The sequence below is a fragment of the Ursus arctos genome, unplaced genomic scaffold (genome assembly GCF_023065955.2).
Source record: "Ursus arctos isolate Adak ecotype North America unplaced genomic scaffold, UrsArc2.0 scaffold_26, whole genome shotgun sequence".
NCBI lineage: Eukaryota > Metazoa > Chordata > Mammalia > Carnivora > Ursidae > Ursus > Ursus arctos.
In genome coordinates, this window is record NW_026622941.1 from 10,130,013 (window position 1) to 10,147,460 (window position 17,448).

The following is a 17,448-nucleotide window of genomic DNA, read 5'->3' on the forward strand; positions in this document are numbered from 1 at the left end:
ATATTCTTCCCTCTCTCTATCTTCCTGGGTCCCCTCCTCCTCCTCCCTCTCAATGTCTGTCTTTTTGTCCAACAAATCTGGAAGGTTATCTGTCAACTTCCTTTCAAAAGTGGGTTGAAGTTGCTTTCTTGCAGGAACTATTGGTATTGTTAATAGGCAGGCCATTATTCACCTTGAACTAATTTAAATAAATTTTTTTTAAATCTGAAAATGTCTTTATTTTGCCTTCATGTTTAAAAATGCTTTCATTGGGCATAGCCTTTTAGAATTTACATTTTTCTTTCAACGTGTTATTTTTTAATTTAAATTTTTTTAAATTTAAATTCAATTAACCAAGGTTGAATGTATCCTTTTGGACTTGGCTGTTAGGAAGGCTTTGGGCTGTAAACTAACATGAGGCCTCATTTGTTGTTATAAATATTCAATAGAGATTTTTATTTTCTCCATCTTACCAGAGGTCAAGACTAGTACAGGGAGGCAAAACTTTACGTCCACCAATCTTAAGTTTTCAGGTGGGTCTGTCTCTTGAACAAAAAGACAGATTAGCAAGAGAAAAACAGTTTTTTTTTTTTTAAGATTTATTTATTTGAGAGAGGGGGGTGACAGCGGGAGAGGGAGAGCAATCCTTAAGCAGACTGGGCAGTAAGCGCAGAGCCCCACATAGGGCTCATCTCACGACCCTGAGATCTCCACCTGAGCGGAAGCCAAGAGTCAGAGCTTACCCCACTGAGCCACCCAGGTGCCCCAAGAAAGACAAGTTTATTAACTCGGCACATATCACACTGGTTAATCCTAAAACAAAGCATAACTCAAAGCTACAGCTTAGAAATGCAGCTTACATAGCATCGTCAGCAAGAACAGAGCATTTGTAGAGAAATGATCGAATAAAGACAAACCACGTAAAGCTTTCGAGGGTGGTGAATCACGGGGAGGTAACTGTATGGAAGGAAGGCGGTAGAGTCGAGTTTGTTTGCAGATCCCCCTGGCGCCCGTCTCCGAGCTAAGAGTCTATCTTCAGTAAAAGAATTTCTGTCCTGCCTTGAAGCAGAAAAGGGAGGTTAAAGGGATATAACTTTTCCTGTGTCTTGTTCTCTTTCCTCCCTCTCCTCCCTTGTCTTCGTCTACTTTCTCCTCCTTCTCCTCTTTTTTTTCTTTTCTTCTTTTTTTTTTTTTAGTGATAAAAGGAAATCACCATAGTTCCCTCCCTACCCCCAGGTTTATTGAGATACAATTGACATATAACATTGTGTAAGTTTAAAGTGTACGACTTGATTTGATACACGTATACATGCAAAATGATTAGCACAATAAGGTTAGTTAACAAATCCAGCGCATCCTGTAATTAGCATTTTATGGTTGTGGTAGGGTGAGAACATTTCACATTACTGTCCTGAAAACTTTCAAGTATACAGTCCAGTATTGTTAACTTTAGTCACCGTGCTGTACAGTAGATCCCCAGAATTTACTCATTTTATAATTGGAAGTTTGTACCATGTGACCAACGTCTCCCAATTTCCTCAATTTCTTAGCTTCTGGCAACAACTATTCAACTCTCAGTTTATACGAATTCAGCTTTTTTACATTCTACGTATACGTGAAATCATATGGTATTTTCTTTCTGTGTCTGCCTAATTTCACTGAGCGTAATGTCCTCTAAGTTCATTTCATATTGTCACAAATGTCAGGATCTCCTTCCCTTTTGCGGCTGAATAATTATTCCATTATGTGACATATGTCACATTTTCTTTACCCATTCATCTGGTGGTGGACATTCAGGTTGTTTGCATGTCCGAGCTTTGAAAACAAGAATGCAGTGAACATGAGGTGCGGATATCTTCGAGACAGTGATTTCAAGCTGCTTCTTAATTGTCTTGAGCTCAAGATAATTTCATCAGAGGCATATTTGGGGGTGACATATTCTGTTTCGCTTCACCAGAAAGGGTCCATGTTACTATTTCCTGAAAAGTAGGTTTTATTTGTTATTTTTTATATGAGATTGTAGCCGTGGAGTGTTCCAGGTTTGGAAAGATAACTTGTTTCTGACCCTTTAGGTAAGGTGCCCCGAAGCTTTATCTTGTGTTTTCAGGGCTCCATGACAATAATCAAAACAGAAACTAAGGTTCCCCAAGTTTATTATAGACTCTCAGAATGAATGTCCATTTCTATGGTTGCTTTTCTCTTGGGAATCCCATTTTCACTGAATTGTGAGATTCCACAGAGTTTTTACCATCTTGTTGGTTTAGCAGTGTTTTCCCTAAGCTGTGATACATTATACAACAATGTTATAAAATGTTTTATTTTATTATTTTTAGTGCCATCTAAAGGCAGGCTATTTTCCCTTCCTTAATTCCAGAAACAGAAACACAGTCCAATTTATATTGCTTTATTTTTTCAAAGCAAACACTTGCTATGGCTTAAATATTTGATAATAAAATCTTAAAACAAATGTAACTAACTGTTAAATTTTGTTAGTTTTGAGTGGTGCATATTACAACTTTACACAAAAATTTAAAAACTAATTTAGACTAACATATTCCTCAGTCCTTGATTGACTATGTAGAAAATAAATAATTTTCTCCCTGGCATTTTATACTAATTTTCCTCCAAAATGCTGTTCAACCCACTTCTTCATGCCCCTCACAAAACACACAAATGGCAACTACACTTAAATAAAAACCACAATTATAATGAGGAGCACAAAGCTCCACGTGATTTAGCCTCTGCTTCTCTCTCCTCCACTTCTTCGGCTCCTGTCTTCTCCATCATTCTGCTCTGATCAAATTGGCTTTTTTTTTTGTAATTGTTTTGTTTTGCAATTTTTAAAAATTTGAGTATAGTGCACAGACAATATTACATTGGTTTCAGGTAAAGAAGCAACCTGAGTGTCCATCAATAGATGAATGGGTAAGGAAGAGGCGGTACGTATGTACAATGGAATATCGCACAGCCCTCAAACAAAGGAGGAGATTGTGCCATTGAGACGACATGGATGGACCTGGAGGGTATTAGGCTAAGTGAAATAAGTCAGACTGAGAAAGACAAATACCATACAGTTTCACTCATACATGACACCTAAGACAAACAAAAAAACAAACGAAAAGCAGGATCAGTCGTATAAGCACAAACTTGCTTTCTTTAGAGTCATAGACTCTTCCAACTTCTACACATTTGCAAGGAGTATTCCATTTGCTGAGAGTTCTGTTAGCCTTATGATTTGCCCAGACAACTTCTGGTCACTCTGCAAGTTTCCACTCAGATGTCGTTTTCCCCTTGAAGCCTGGAAAGTCCTCTTCAAACTCGATTCTTTATTTTTCTGTGTTATGTAGTAGTTAGTGCCATATTCTTACTGTGAGGAGTAATTCCACTTCTGCCAAACATCGCGTGTACTGCAGTAAAATAGTAGTGGCATTTTGAAATTTTGAGAGTATATTTGTTGATATTTCAACTTTTATTTTGAAAACTTCTAAATATAGCCAATGTAATGAACCCTCATATACCCTTCACCCAGCTTTAGATTTATTTAATTTTCAAAATTTTTGAGTTTGAAAGGTTCTAAAAGCCTTCTTAGTGTAATATTTGTGCACATTTAATAAAATTGTAGTTTGAAGTTTCATTTAACCCTGGGTTTCATCAACAGTTTATTAAATATAAAAAGGAAGCTGTTCATTACTAGAAATTTTACAAAAATTAAACAAAACATTCTTATAGAAGATAAATTCTTAAATTATTGGCCTTTATTCCCCTACAAGGTTATTTTTTGTGTCAGATCATTGACAGAAAAATAATTCAATAACTATTGGTGGAATTTTCTTCTGGAAGTTTTCTTCTTGGAGAACATTCAAAGAATGGCTTATTTTTTTCAAAATATTTTATTGTTATTTATTTGACATAGAGCGAGAGAGAGAGAGCGAGAGCTCGAGCAGGGGGAGGGGCAGAGGGAGATGCTGGCTTCCTGCAGGGAGCCTGACTTGAGGCTCAGTCCCAGGAACCTGCAATCATGACCTGAACGGAAGGCAGATGCTTAACTGACTGAGCCACCCTTGTGCCCCAAGAATGGCTTCTGTGTTTTTGAATTCTTTATATTTTTTATAAATCATAAGCTTTTACACAATCCTCTGCATGCAGATGTATGTGTTTGGAGATAAACAGTTTTCAGTGTAACCTTTAAAACTTGATCCATAAACTGCACAGGTTCCATTCTGCATTTCAACCATTGTTAATCTAGATTAGAAAGAAAGACAAATTATATTTGTGACTTTATTCATACATAAATATAAAAATGCAATAAAATATATTTAAGTATAGGTATTGAAATAATATCATTTCAGAAGGTTTTAGGACCGTACCTGGTCTTTCTTAGTTAAGGATGTGCAAAATATAGCCAACGCAGTTATAAAAGCAAAAGCTTCATTCTATTATAAATTATATGCCACTATTTTATTTCCACATTGGAAATTGGTCAATTTAGGAAGTCTGGAATCTCTTGATATACGTACCTGAGTGAAATGAAAGTTTTTAAATTTTTTTTTCAGCAAATAGATTAGAAATGAATTTAGAATTCGATGTAGAAGTCAGCAGATGTCATGTTTTATGCAAAAATAAACAATGTTCTTTGGATATATGCAACTTTACTTGGTAAGGAAATAAAAATTTTAAAATTGTCTTACATATTAAATATGTCTGTGTGTGTATATATATAAATATATGCACACATACGTAAATATAAATACATATGTGTATGTGTGTATAGGCATTTCATGTAGAGGTAGTTATATCCGTTTATCTATTTTGCCTTGGAATCTGGTGCTCTGTTTTCTGCCAAGAACAGGTGGGAAATAGAAGATCAAGGAAAGAGTGAAGATGCATCAGAGTGAATCTGAACAATAAAATAAAGACAGACCATGGTCTGATAGTTCGTACTCAAAAGGACAAGAGAAGAAACTCAGTCCATATAGAAACCACTAGCTACCATAGGAGAAAAAAAAAATTTTTTTAGTTATTTCTCTTAGTTGGTCTCAATCTATGCACATTAGAGTCTCATTTTTAAATATCACTTTGTTGTTGTATTCCTTCAGTTTCCGTGTGTGTTTTCCCATATCATTTGTATCCCATGTCTGCCAGAGTACTGATTATTCTGGATTGTACTCATTTGCTTATAATGATATCTCTAACTGAAGTGTAAAGCCCTTGAAGGAGTTGTGTCTTATTCATCTCTGTCATTATCTCTGCATAGTTCCGGGAAATTCAGTAACACTCAACAAATACTTATCACATGCATAAACTGAAACTTATTTTGCTAATTGTTTTGCTTTTGCTTCTAAAACAAACATTTCCACTTGCAGTGTGGAAAATATTGAGTTAAGGTGATACAAATTTTATTAGTATTTCTAGAGAATAAACTGCTTTTTGTCAAAAATAAAATCTCAAGCCATACAGAAATGAGGTCATCCCAGATCAATTCTAAGGGGTACTGGGGCCTCCAAATTCCAAATATATAATGAGGTAGGAGGGTATGTAGTACCTGTTACAATAAATATAAGGGGAGATACGAAAGAAGGAGACAGCAGTAAAAGGTTATGCATTGATTACTACCAACTAACCATTAGAGAAGCAAAGTAAACTTCAAAATCAGTAAGAGGAGATTTTTTAAAAAAGATTTATTTATGTTAGGGGGCAGGGAGGAGGGGCAGAGGGAGAGAATCTTCAAACAGACTCCCCTCTGAGCATGGAGCTCAGGGCAGGGCTTGATCGCATGACCCATGAGATCATGACCTGAGCTGAAACCAAGAGTGGGATGCCCAACTGACTGAGCCACCCAGGTGCCTTGAGAAGAGATTTTTAAAAAGTCATTTAATGATAATTCTGTCTGTAGAGTAAGAAAGACATTTATTTGAATCCCTATCAGAACTATTACTCATTTTATAGCTTAGGTGAATTATTATGCACTCTAAGCCCTTTTCCTTACCAGCAAAATTAGGTTAAAAATGACCCCTGTTATAGAGGTTTTTAAGAGTCCTCAATGAAAAGATACATATAAAGTGTTTAAAACTGTGTCTGACAGAAAGAAAGCAGCTAATTCACTCGACATTAGCATTCATGTTGTTGTGATGTTTTTATTGTGTACTACAGAATTAGAGGTTCAAATACGTAAAATAAAGAATTTAAAATAATTAAAAACTTTTATAGTTATATGCAGGAAAAGCACCAGTTAACTTTATCCCAATTTCAATTTGCTTAATGTATTTGTAATTGTAGTGTGTCTGAGGGAGAGGAAAGAGAAATGAAGGGGGGGGGCATTTGAAGAAATAATGGTAGTAAATTTTCTAATTTTGTTTGAAAATTATAAACTCATAGATCCAAGAGTCTCAACAAAACACAAGCATAAGAAATTTAAAAAAAAAGAAACCCTAATCCAAGGCATATTACAACCAAATTTCTCAAATCCAGTTACAAACAAAAACTATTAAAGTAGCCAGAAGGAGGGGAAAAGATATATTATAGGGTGGCTAAATGGATTAAAAATGTGATACATTGACATGCTGTCTGCAAGAGACTTACTTTACTTTGAGGACACACAGGCCAAAAGTGAATGGACGGAATATTCATTTTGCATATTGTATGCAAAAGATAACCAAAAAAGAGGGGGTGTGGCTATAATTATATCAGTCAAAATAGATTTTAAGTCAAAATTAGTCATACAAGACAAGAATGTCACTGTATTGTAAAGGGGCCAATTAATCAAGAGGATAAAACAATTTAGGTCCTCAGAGAGTTTTGTTGAATCTGTTAGAATCTGGCCTTGTGTGAAGTAACATGAATGAACGTAGGGACAGCTTAGAAACAAATCCACAAATAGACACCTACTGCTACAGACTTACTGGTTGGGCAAGAGAATGGTGCCATCTTCCCACCGCCAAGATCCATTTTCTGGAGTTTGTATTAGTCCCAGCCAATGATATGACTTCACCAATTTAAAGAAATCCTGTTCAAGACCACAAATAAAATCAGTGCCCAGAAGGTTAATTAATACAAGGCCATAATCCTTTAATCATTTTTTCCCCACACTTGAGGAAATGTATTCTGTCCTCTAGCCTAATTCTGACTTAAACACTGTACATAATACCTTCAATTTCTCTGCTTTCTTGTTTTTCTTTTTTTAATTTTAAATTCTATAGATTTTATCTATTTGAGAGAGAGAGAGAGAGAGCAAGCACATGAGAAAGAGAGAGAGCGCAAGTTGCGGGGAGGGGCAGAGGGAGAGGGAGAAGCAGACTCTCCACTGAGCAGTGGGCCTGACACAGGGCTCCATCCCAGGACCCTGGGATCATGAGCTGAGTGGAAGGCAGATACTTAACCGACTAAGCCACCCCGGCGCCCTGTGCTTTCTTATTTTTGATGCAGAAAGATTTAGGGTGGATATCTGAGTCTTAGTGCCTCTCTTATGTCTCAGGTTCGTATTCCGGTGAGTCGCCTCACATGTTAGGACTGAATATAGGAAGGGAAATTAAAACAAATACTCAACCTGATCCTCTCTGCTGTATATCTTCAGGAGACTAGAATTTTGAGAAATACAAGAAGCTTGGCTCTGGTACCAGCTTTTGCTCTCGTTAAAAAATCGGTAGCAGTTATTTCTATAACATACCCAGTTTTTAGGACATGGGCCACAATAACTTTCTAGAAAGAGAAATATATTATTAGTTCTGTACAAGTCTGAGCATTGTAGAAGATTTTGTCTAGACAGGTTAAATACTCATTTATTGTAACTCTAACATTCCAGATAAACCTATTTGATCATCTTCAATGACGTCTCTTTATACATTTATATACAGAGAGAGATGCCAAAACTAAGTATTTTCTGCTTTTTAGAAGTACTCTTTCATTGTTAAAAAATAAAAAAAAAATTGGAATGTTATGGATTATGGACAAGAATTAATCATTTTCTTATACATTCTCTTGTTAACAACATTGGATACATGCCTATACTCAAGAATGTATTCATGTAATTTGTGTTTCAAAATATTAGAAAATTTTCACTTACCTTGCAAAGAAATTGGAGCTTCTTGGTTGAATAATGCTATTAAAATAATCATTAAGAGGAGGTATTAAAATAATCATTAAGAGGATTAAGAGGTACAAACTTCCAGTTATAAAATAAGTAAGTCATGAAGATGAAAAGTACAGCATAAGTAATATACTCAATAATATTGTAATAACATTTGATAGTGACAGACGGTGATTACACTCATCATTGCGAGCATTGAGTAATGTATAGAATTGTCAAATCACTACGTTGTACATCTAAAATTATTTTAACATTATATGTAAAACACAGTTCAACAATAAAAAGTCAAAATTATTAAAAGGTTATTAGTAACCTAGTCCTAGCAAAAGTAGCTGACACATTTTTACACTCACTAATAGCAAAAACATAAGGACACATACAATATTGCTAGTTTATGTCTCTGTGCTTCTGAATACTAATCGAAGTCATGCATTGCAATCATCAGATCGAGAATGCTTTACTTCTCTACTATCACTTACAATGTATGATTAGGGCACCGCATATCATTACCATTATAATGAAATGGATCCCCATAGCTATAGCAATGGCACGGGCCATGAAAAATGCAGATACTGTAAAAAAAAAAAAAAAAAGTGAGAAAGAATAGAAAATAAGGGTTAAAAAGTTTTGGTATGCTCGTGTTTGATATAAACGTTATGAGAGTTTTTTATGGGAGGAGTGATATTGGTACTTTTACTTTATTATTTTTCTCAGAACAAGTAAAATAGGTACCTTGTAAGTGTTTTATAAAAGAGAGAGAGAGACTATAGAAATGCATATTCCCTCCTATTTCTCTCTAAAAGTTCTCCAGTTCCCTCCCTAGGATAAATCATGGTTATAATTTTTGATTTTTTTTTTTTTATGGTGCTACAATAACAAATACAGACCGTTTCCTTCAATCCCTTTTTAAAAACACGTTGAAGAAACTGTGGAAAATATTCCCTGATTTTTTTTTTTTGCTTAAGAAAATATCTTAGTGATTATTCTATATCATGTCTTATAAAGTCAAAATTTATTTTTTACAGAGATTTTTTTTAAAAGATTTTATTTATTTATTTATTTGACAGAGAGAGAGAGAGACAGCCAGCGAGAGAGGGAACACAAGCAGGGGGAGTGGGAGAGGAAGAAGCAGGCTCATAGCGGAGGAGCCTGACGTGGGGCTCAATCCCATAACGCTGGGATCACGCCCTGAGCCAAAGGCAGATGCTTAACAACTGCGCCACCCAAGCGCCCCTAAAGTCAAAATTTTATAAATGGCAGTTTTCCTTGTATTTCATTGGTATATGGACAAAATCTATTGACAGACTTTTAATTTTTTCCAATGTGTATTTAAATTGTTTCTTAGTTTTGCTATTAGATATAACAATATGAATAACAGTTTATATACACATGTGCATATTTTTGAGTTCCTCTCTAAGAGGATTTCTAAGAGAAATCTCTTAGTAATTGCTGAGTCAAAGGGAATTTGCATTTAAAATTTTTGTAATGATTAACATTTTCAGTCCAAAGAAGAAATACCAGTTTGTGTAATACCAAAAATTAATTTAAAACCTTGTTTGCTCACATCTTCCCTGCACTAAATATTATTCACATTTTAAAATGTATGTCTTATAAACAATATATATATTTTTTTTTAAAGATTTTATTTATTTATGTGACAGAGAGACAGCCAGCGAGAGAGGGAACACAGCAGGGGGAGTGGGAGAGGAAGAAGCAGGCTCATAGCGGAAGAGCCCGATGTGGGACTCGATCCTGGATCGCCAGGATCACGCCCTGAGCCGAAGGCAGACGCCTTAACGACTGCGCTACCCAGGCGCCCCTATAAACAATATTTTTAATTTTAATTTTATTTTTCCTGTTATGAATAAGATTGGGCATCTTTTACTATGGTTAAATAATGTTTTTATTTTATTTCTCTGAGAATTTTCTTGTTTGTATTGAGTAGCTCGTTCCTTTTTTACTTTTTGGGTTAGGGATATTAGTTTATTTCTCACCATATGTTTTGCAAACACAAACCTCAGATATTTCTGTTTTAACATTATGAAACTTTGGGGGTGCTGAAATGCGTAATGGTTGACTTGATCAAATTTTCCTTTGTGGCTGCTTCTTTTTTTTTTTTTTTTGGATATGAATAAAATGTCTCCATTATTCTGAGTTTATAAAGTATACTACACTCATGTGTCGTCATGTTATATGGTTTCCTTTTTTATTTGACCTATTTGGGGTGTGTGTGTGTGTATGTGTGTGTATATGTGTAATAAATAAGGGAAGAACTTAAATTTATAATTTTTTTTCCAAATGGGCACTGAACTTTTCTAACATCATTTACTGAATAAATCAATGTGTTCTCATTGATATGAAATACCACCTTTAGCATGTAATACATTCATATTTGTATTTTCATTTATCCCTATATTCTTTGTGTGTTTTGTATTCAAACTATATGTAAAATTCCCTTGGTTTTATAATATGCTTGAGTTTTTCACAGTACCCACAATTGTATATTACATTTCTCTTTCAGAATAACTTGGCTATCATTACACTTTATATGTACCTTAAGAACTTTAAAAAAAGAGAACTTTAAGCTTTTCAAGAACCTGTACGTTTAAAATATGGTAATTGATCTTTCAATAGAGTCACATTAAATGCATAAATATATGTAGATAATTTATATCTTTAAAATGTCTTTTCCCATTATGCATGTCTTATTTTATGTTCATCAATATAACTTTAAATTAATAGGTTTACTCATTTTCAATTAAAAAGTTTATTTCTGTCTTTTAAAAAAAATTTTGGTCTCATATATATGGCATTTTTGTTTCATCACAATTTTCTTGTTTTTGTAGTTAGTAAGGCAGTTGATTTTTACATCTTATTTTCAGTCAAGTCCTCATATCAGATTTCCTTATTGTTTGTAATATTTTTGGGTGAAGCTTTTGAGGCCTTTTTAATCTTTTAAATTACAATTTTTTGCAAATAATGTTAATTTTGCCTTTTTGTTCTAATTTCATATCATTTGCTTTTTTCTTTTTCTTGGTTATTCATGTTGGCTAGCACCAGCAGACAAATTAATCAAATTGTTGCTTCTTCTAACTCCAAATCCTTATGCTGTCACTATTTCAGGCTACCTCAAATTGTGAAAGATTTTACTTTAGGTAGTTAATGAAACAAAGGAGGAAAAAAGCTTTAAAGTTTTTGAAAACTCCTTAAAATAGAACATGAGATGAACATAAGTGAATCAGAGTAATTTGTTTTCTTACGCCTTGTATGCTTGTATCAAATTCTGGCTATCTTAAAATTATACACAGGCCAATCTGCACATTGATGTGCAAAACACATACCCATATTGTGACGAGCCCACTGATCTTGGATCAACTTCATTGCTTGATTATGACTGTTTATTTACTCCAGAGATGAATCCAAAATCATCATTTTGAAGATGACATATCTTCCTTAGAAAAACAAAAGTACAAAAATATCTTTCCCATTCATTTATATAAAGGGGAAAAATGAAAATAAAAGTTCATACAAAGCCAGGCAAAATTAATTTTTTACATTTCTCTTGCTTATAAAATAATAAATAGTTATTTCAAAAATATAATGGGTGTTTTTAATTCGTGTACATTAAGCTACTTAATCAAAAATATTTTCCATCACTGATCTTGAATGACAACACGTATAGTTTTCTATTTACAGTTATTTTATTTGGTGACAATTTTTTTTTGGCAAGGCAAATTTGGGTAAGATATATTAAATTTTTGTATGTTTGTTCCTAGTACATATTAATTCAACTTCTGTCCATATTATCATCATTATCACCATCATCACCATCATCATCATCATCATCTACAAGTTATTATCATTATTAGCAAAAAAATCACGTTTTATTTATATAGTAACATCTTGAAGTGTCTAGAAGAGCTCTCAGCGAGAAATGGCTATTTAATAAACATACGCATTGCATAGATTTAAAAAAAGCTGTTTCATATTTGACAATGGTAGTAGGAAGTAACAACATGTTTTTTCATTTTGTAAATAAGGTTGTGTATCACAGAGGGTAAGTGCCCTGCACAAGAGCAGAAAACTCCCAAGTGTGAATTCAAATGGAAATTCAATCCTCTAATCCCAAATGTAGATTTATTCTTCTAGTTTTGTTTAATGACAAGACTCCATCTTATAGCAACATCATAACATCTTATTCTTCAGTAAATATATCCTGCCTACTCACCATTGAGTACAGTGAAAACCAGTATATACCTCAGAAGTAAGAAGCATTCCCTGACCTCTGTAATTCTATTCACACACTTAAGAAGCAATTATAATTACCTTATGGTGTAAATATTTTTGGAAACTTTCTTGAGTTTGAAACCTCAAGAATTTCTCATTTCTTGAATAACAGTTGTTAGAAACACAAACACACACAGAAACACACCTGATAAAAGAAGGAAGGTCTTGATTCTTGTGGATAAAATCTCCTACACAATTGAAAAATTAAGCCATGTCCTGAGTTATCACTTGAGAACGCAAACTAGAGATGTACGGTCAATTCTGATTCCTGAGAAAGATATGACAAATGGTATTGTAATCTCATCTTGTGAAAAAGCATAGCACAAACCACACTACTTCCACTTTATCACAGCACAGAAAATTCCACTGAGTGGTGAAATAAAAGTGAGGTGTTAACATGATTTTATGACTTAAATGATCAATTCAGTGATAAGAAGTTTCCTAGAGTTTTGAGGAACAAATGGTGAGATTAGATAATCTCTTTCTGAATTAAAAGTGAGAAATTGTTCTAAAATAGGGTTGCAAGTGCTGTGTGGGGGAACAGAAAGAAAACTAAGTTAACTTCATAAACATCTTGTGCACATGCTGCTATAAATTTGAATGGAATCAAGTATGCTGCATCATGAAAGTTGGAACTATAGAAGGATATCTTACATATATATACACATAAGTATATGCACCACACAAGTGCATACAAGTATTTAGACATATATGTGTACACACATGACCTTCTAATTATAAAAATATAAAGTGCATGCAAAATAAAAGTTCTGTAATGAATCATCATAGGCCTAGCTTCAACAATAGTCAGGGTGTGGTTAGTATGACTTCATTTATGATATATGTGGTATCTCACACCCATCTCTGCTCTTATTAAATAGGCCCTTTTCTCTACTTTCCTTGTGAACATCACTCATTATATTACTGTCTATTTCTCAGAACATTAGCACTAAATCTTATGCCAGAATAGCAATATAATCAACTAATGTCTTAGTGTTCTGGTTTTTAGCTACTCATAATTTTTGTTACATTAAAAAATGATAAAGAAGACTGCCACACCCAATGGGAGCCTGAGGAGAAAGGGGAACCCTCTTGCACTATTAGTGGGAATGCAAACTGGTACAGCCATTCTGGAAAACTGTAGGGCGTTTCCTCAAAAAGTTAAAAATAGAGCTATCCTATGACCCAGCAATTGCACTACTAAGTATTTATCCAAAGGATACAAACATAGTGATTTGAAGGGGCAACTGTACCCAAATGTTTAAAGCAGCAATGCCCAAAATAGCTAAACTGTCGAAGGAGCCGAGATGCCCTTCAACAGACGAATGGATAAAGAAGATGTGGTCCGTCCATATATACAATGGAATATTACTCAGCCATCAGAAAGAACGATTACCCAACATTGCAGCAACATGGACGGCACTGGAGGAGATTATGCTAAGTGAAATGAGTCAAGCAGAGGAAGACAGTTATCATATGGTTTCACTCATTTGTGGAACATCAAGCTGTTTTCTGAACTCTCCTTCATGGGAATAATTGCCAGCTCATTAAGGAATATCCTAGTGTAATAAAAGTAATTTCTGCAAAAACAAGCAAACAAGCAAACAAAAAGCTTCCCATACGGATAACACAAAAGCCAAGTAGTTTTACAGGAGAGAAATAATAAACTTTTGAGAAAAAGATCATTATAATTTATGCAAACTCTTCTAGATGGTATAGATAAAAGAAAATAGTTATTTCTTTCACTAAAAGTAGAATTAATTACCTTGGTGCCTAAATTAGATGAGAATATGTTAAGAAAGGAAAAAGGAAAGTCAATCTCATTTATGAAAATTGTTGCAAAATCTTAAAACAGTGCTAAACCAAATCAAAAGTGTATAAAACTCATATAGGTAATTAAATTGAGTTTATTTCATGATAATACCAATAGTTTGCCTTTGAAAGAAAAATTATTAAGTGTAATTTGCTATAAACAATAGGCTAAAGAAATAGAACACGACTCCATTAAGGTGGAAAGCACATTTGCTAAAATTCAACACCTTTTCATGATAAAAATGATATTTAACATACATATGAGAGAACTTATGCTTGGAGATATTAATAGTCTTTTAGAAATCAATGAAAGCAAACAATCACTAATATCACTTCTTTTCAATGTCATTGTGAAGATTTTTCAGCACATTTAAGACCACCAGAAGAAATTAAAGAGATAAGGACTTAAATATTTTTTTTCTGATGATATGTTCATCTACATTATTGGGGTGGAAGACATTTTTCTGCCCTATGGTCCTTTTAGTTGAACTTAGAATCAAATTGACTTGAGACAGACCAACAGGAGGAAATCAAATTTAATAGGCATATGGGGAATCCACAGACACAAATTCTGAAGACAACTAGGCAACATGAAACTTACATGAGTAAAGGAGAGAGGGGAGGGCCTGAGATACAGAAGGGAGAAAGCTCATTAGCAAGAAAGTAAAAGGAGATGTTTGAAAAACAAGGTTGCCTTATTATGTAGATAAGTTCCTTAGGTAAAGGAGAGTCTCTGCTAATACCTTTCTTCTTGGCACAGCTTCTCTTTTCCAGTGTAAATTTAGGCGTTTGAAGGGGGAGACATAGAGCTCTTCCTGTATCTGCTGGGTGTTTACTTTTACTCTTTTTTTTTTTAATTAAGTAAAATCTATGCCCAACATGATGCTTAAATTCATGATCCTGAGATCAGGAGTCACAGGGGTTTTGATTATTTTTAATTCAAAATAATCTCTATGCCAAAGTGGCCCATCTTGGGGCTGCCTGGCCTGGGCCTCTACAACATAGAAAATAAAAAATAATTTAATGACCAGTTAATAGAAATAATATTAGTATAACTGAATGTAGCATTAACTTGCAAAAACTATTACATTGAATATCATCTATAAACAGAAAAAAATTAATCTTTAGAAATATATCATTGACAATAACAATAGAGACTCAGTAAGGTGCTTATGAGCAAATCTAACAGAAATAGAGAAGATCTACATGGAACTTACATAACTTATATGACATTTCTTTAAAACCCTAAATTTTGATGAAACTACTGGACCTTAAAAAGATGTCAATTAATCCTAAAATGTTTCAGAGAATTAAGTATTCCAATTAATATCCTCAGTTTTATTGTATAATTTACAAAATGAGATCCTAAATATTCATAAATTGCAAAAGCCATTAGTCCTATCACTATTGCAGAAGAAAAGGTGGGGGACTTGTCCTACTGGATATTAAGACCTTGTTTAAAGCTCTGTTAATTAAGACAAAATGAGAGAAGAGCATAGACAAAGCAGACAAACTGAAAAAGAGAAAAGATACAGATAAGGACAAGTTATGTGCACAGATGAGAAAAGTATATGAAGTAGCATTGCAGATAAAGTAGAAAATGAGATACCATTAAATAATTAATGCTGAAAAATCGTTTATAACAATATAAAAATGTAATATTTGATCTTTACCATATATATGTGTATAATATATATATATGTGTGTGTATAATATATATATATATATATATGCAGGTATAATATATATATCTGCATATATATATATATATATATATATATATATATATATATGCAGAAGAATTAGGAACTTAAACACACACCCTCCGCACTGGACGTGGAGCTTGCTTAAGGTTCCCTCTCTCTTTCTCTCTCCCTCCGCCCCTCCCTTCCCTGCTTGCACTCTCATCCTCTCTAAATAAAAAGAGAGAGAGAGAGAAAGAAGTAAATGCATGCGAGTTGATACCAATTCATAAGATTGACTCAGGATGCATTTTATTTATATTCATTTATTCAGAATATTGGGAAAAATATAAAGTAAGATAATTTAAAAAAATACATAAAATTTTAAGAAACGTAAAGTTACTAAACTCAAAATTCCTAAAGCTATAGTCAGGAAGGAAGGCAAGCTATATGTGGTCATACATTTCAGGGCTGGACAATAAACAAGTTTGCTCAACACACCTTTTTTAGTGACTACTATTTGCCAGGCACTTTTCTAGGCCTTGGGAATGCTGAAGTGAACAATCTCAACAAAATTTCCTGCCCTCTTGGAGTTTATATTTTAGAGGAGGTGATGGAAAATGCACAAATAACTATGAAACAAGTTCAAGAATAAACAAGATAAACAAATACAGAGCAAGTTGGAGAAAAGAAGAAGAATGGTATATTCTGACATTCTCATATCGATAGTCTTTTCAGGTAATCGACATTTTCCATTGACTATTATACATAAAATTAGATCTATAATTAGGAAATGTAAGCTGATATTTTCTTACAATCACAATTGTACAGTTGGTTTATGAAAGGAAATGAATGGATGCTCAAATGTGGGCTTTTTAGGAGGAAATCTAAATCACATTTGCCTGAAGTGTCATTTTTACGTTAGTAGCATAAGAGTTAATCAAATTGTGTGTCTCTTAAATAAAGATCGAGAAGAAGAGGTAGGAATAGGGTATACACAGCATCTAATTAGTCTACTCATTTCATTTTGTTCAAATAGGCACTTTTAGCCCTGTGAGGGAGTTATAAAAACATACCTGTGAGTTCAGTTTCACGAGAAGCTAGGCACGGAAGCTCTGTGTTACATATAAAGGCTCCTAAACAAACCGACAGAGTGAAGACAAGATTCTTAAAGACGCATATTCTAAAGTGAGGCCAGGATGGTGAATTTAAAAAAATAAATAAATAAAAGGGAGGGGAAGAGTTAAAAAAAAAACTTACTTGTATAAAGAAATAATATAAATGCAGACATTCCAATTTCTTCCTTGATGCTGAGCACATATCCACTGTGCATCCGTCGTGTCAGAACATCTGTTGAGGATTTGCTGACATTAGTGATGCTTTGGTGATACATAAAACTACAAAAGGATGTGATGTAATTTTCAGAAAACATACTTACTAATACATGAAAAAAACCAACACCACCAACAAAAATGTATGCAGAAATGATCATTTGGTACAAAAAATAAATGTATGGGCTTCACATGGGCTTATTTACCCGACCTCTTAAAACTATTAGGGAAAGAAAGTTATGATGCTTTGCAAACAGCCTGGGTTCAAGTCATT

At 33.8% G+C, this 17,448-nt stretch overlaps 1 protein-coding gene across 4 annotated transcripts; it reads right to left on the reverse strand.

Annotated features, from left to right (window-relative positions):
• Window positions 1–332: 332 nt before the first annotated feature.
• On the reverse strand, window positions 333–17,220 carry LOC113257895 (NKG2-D type II integral membrane protein-like). 4 transcript variants are annotated; one of them, XM_057319034.1, is made up of 9 exons: window positions 17,104–17,220; window positions 16,920–16,979; window positions 12,495–12,617; window positions 11,404–11,514; window positions 8,542–8,634; window positions 8,039–8,074; window positions 7,523–7,674; window positions 6,879–6,982; window positions 333–4,221 (listed from the first exon to the last, which is right to left on the reverse strand). In XM_057319034.1, exons 4-9 carry the CDS (start codon window positions 11,441–11,443, stop codon window positions 4,104–4,106), a joined length of 543 nt encoding a protein of 180 aa, XP_057175017.1. In that variant the 5' UTR covers window positions 11,444–11,514; window positions 12,495–12,617; window positions 16,920–16,979; window positions 17,104–17,220; the 3' UTR covers window positions 333–4,103. The 4 variants fall into 4 exon arrangements, with proteins under 4 accessions (XP_057175017.1, XP_026358231.2, XP_057175018.1 ...); XM_026502446.4 differs by lacking the exon at window positions 16,920–16,979; XM_057319035.1 differs by lacking the exon at window positions 16,920–16,979 and having other exon boundaries at window positions 3,781–4,221; window positions 11,404–11,510.
• Between the last annotated feature and the right edge of the window lie 228 nt (window positions 17,221–17,448).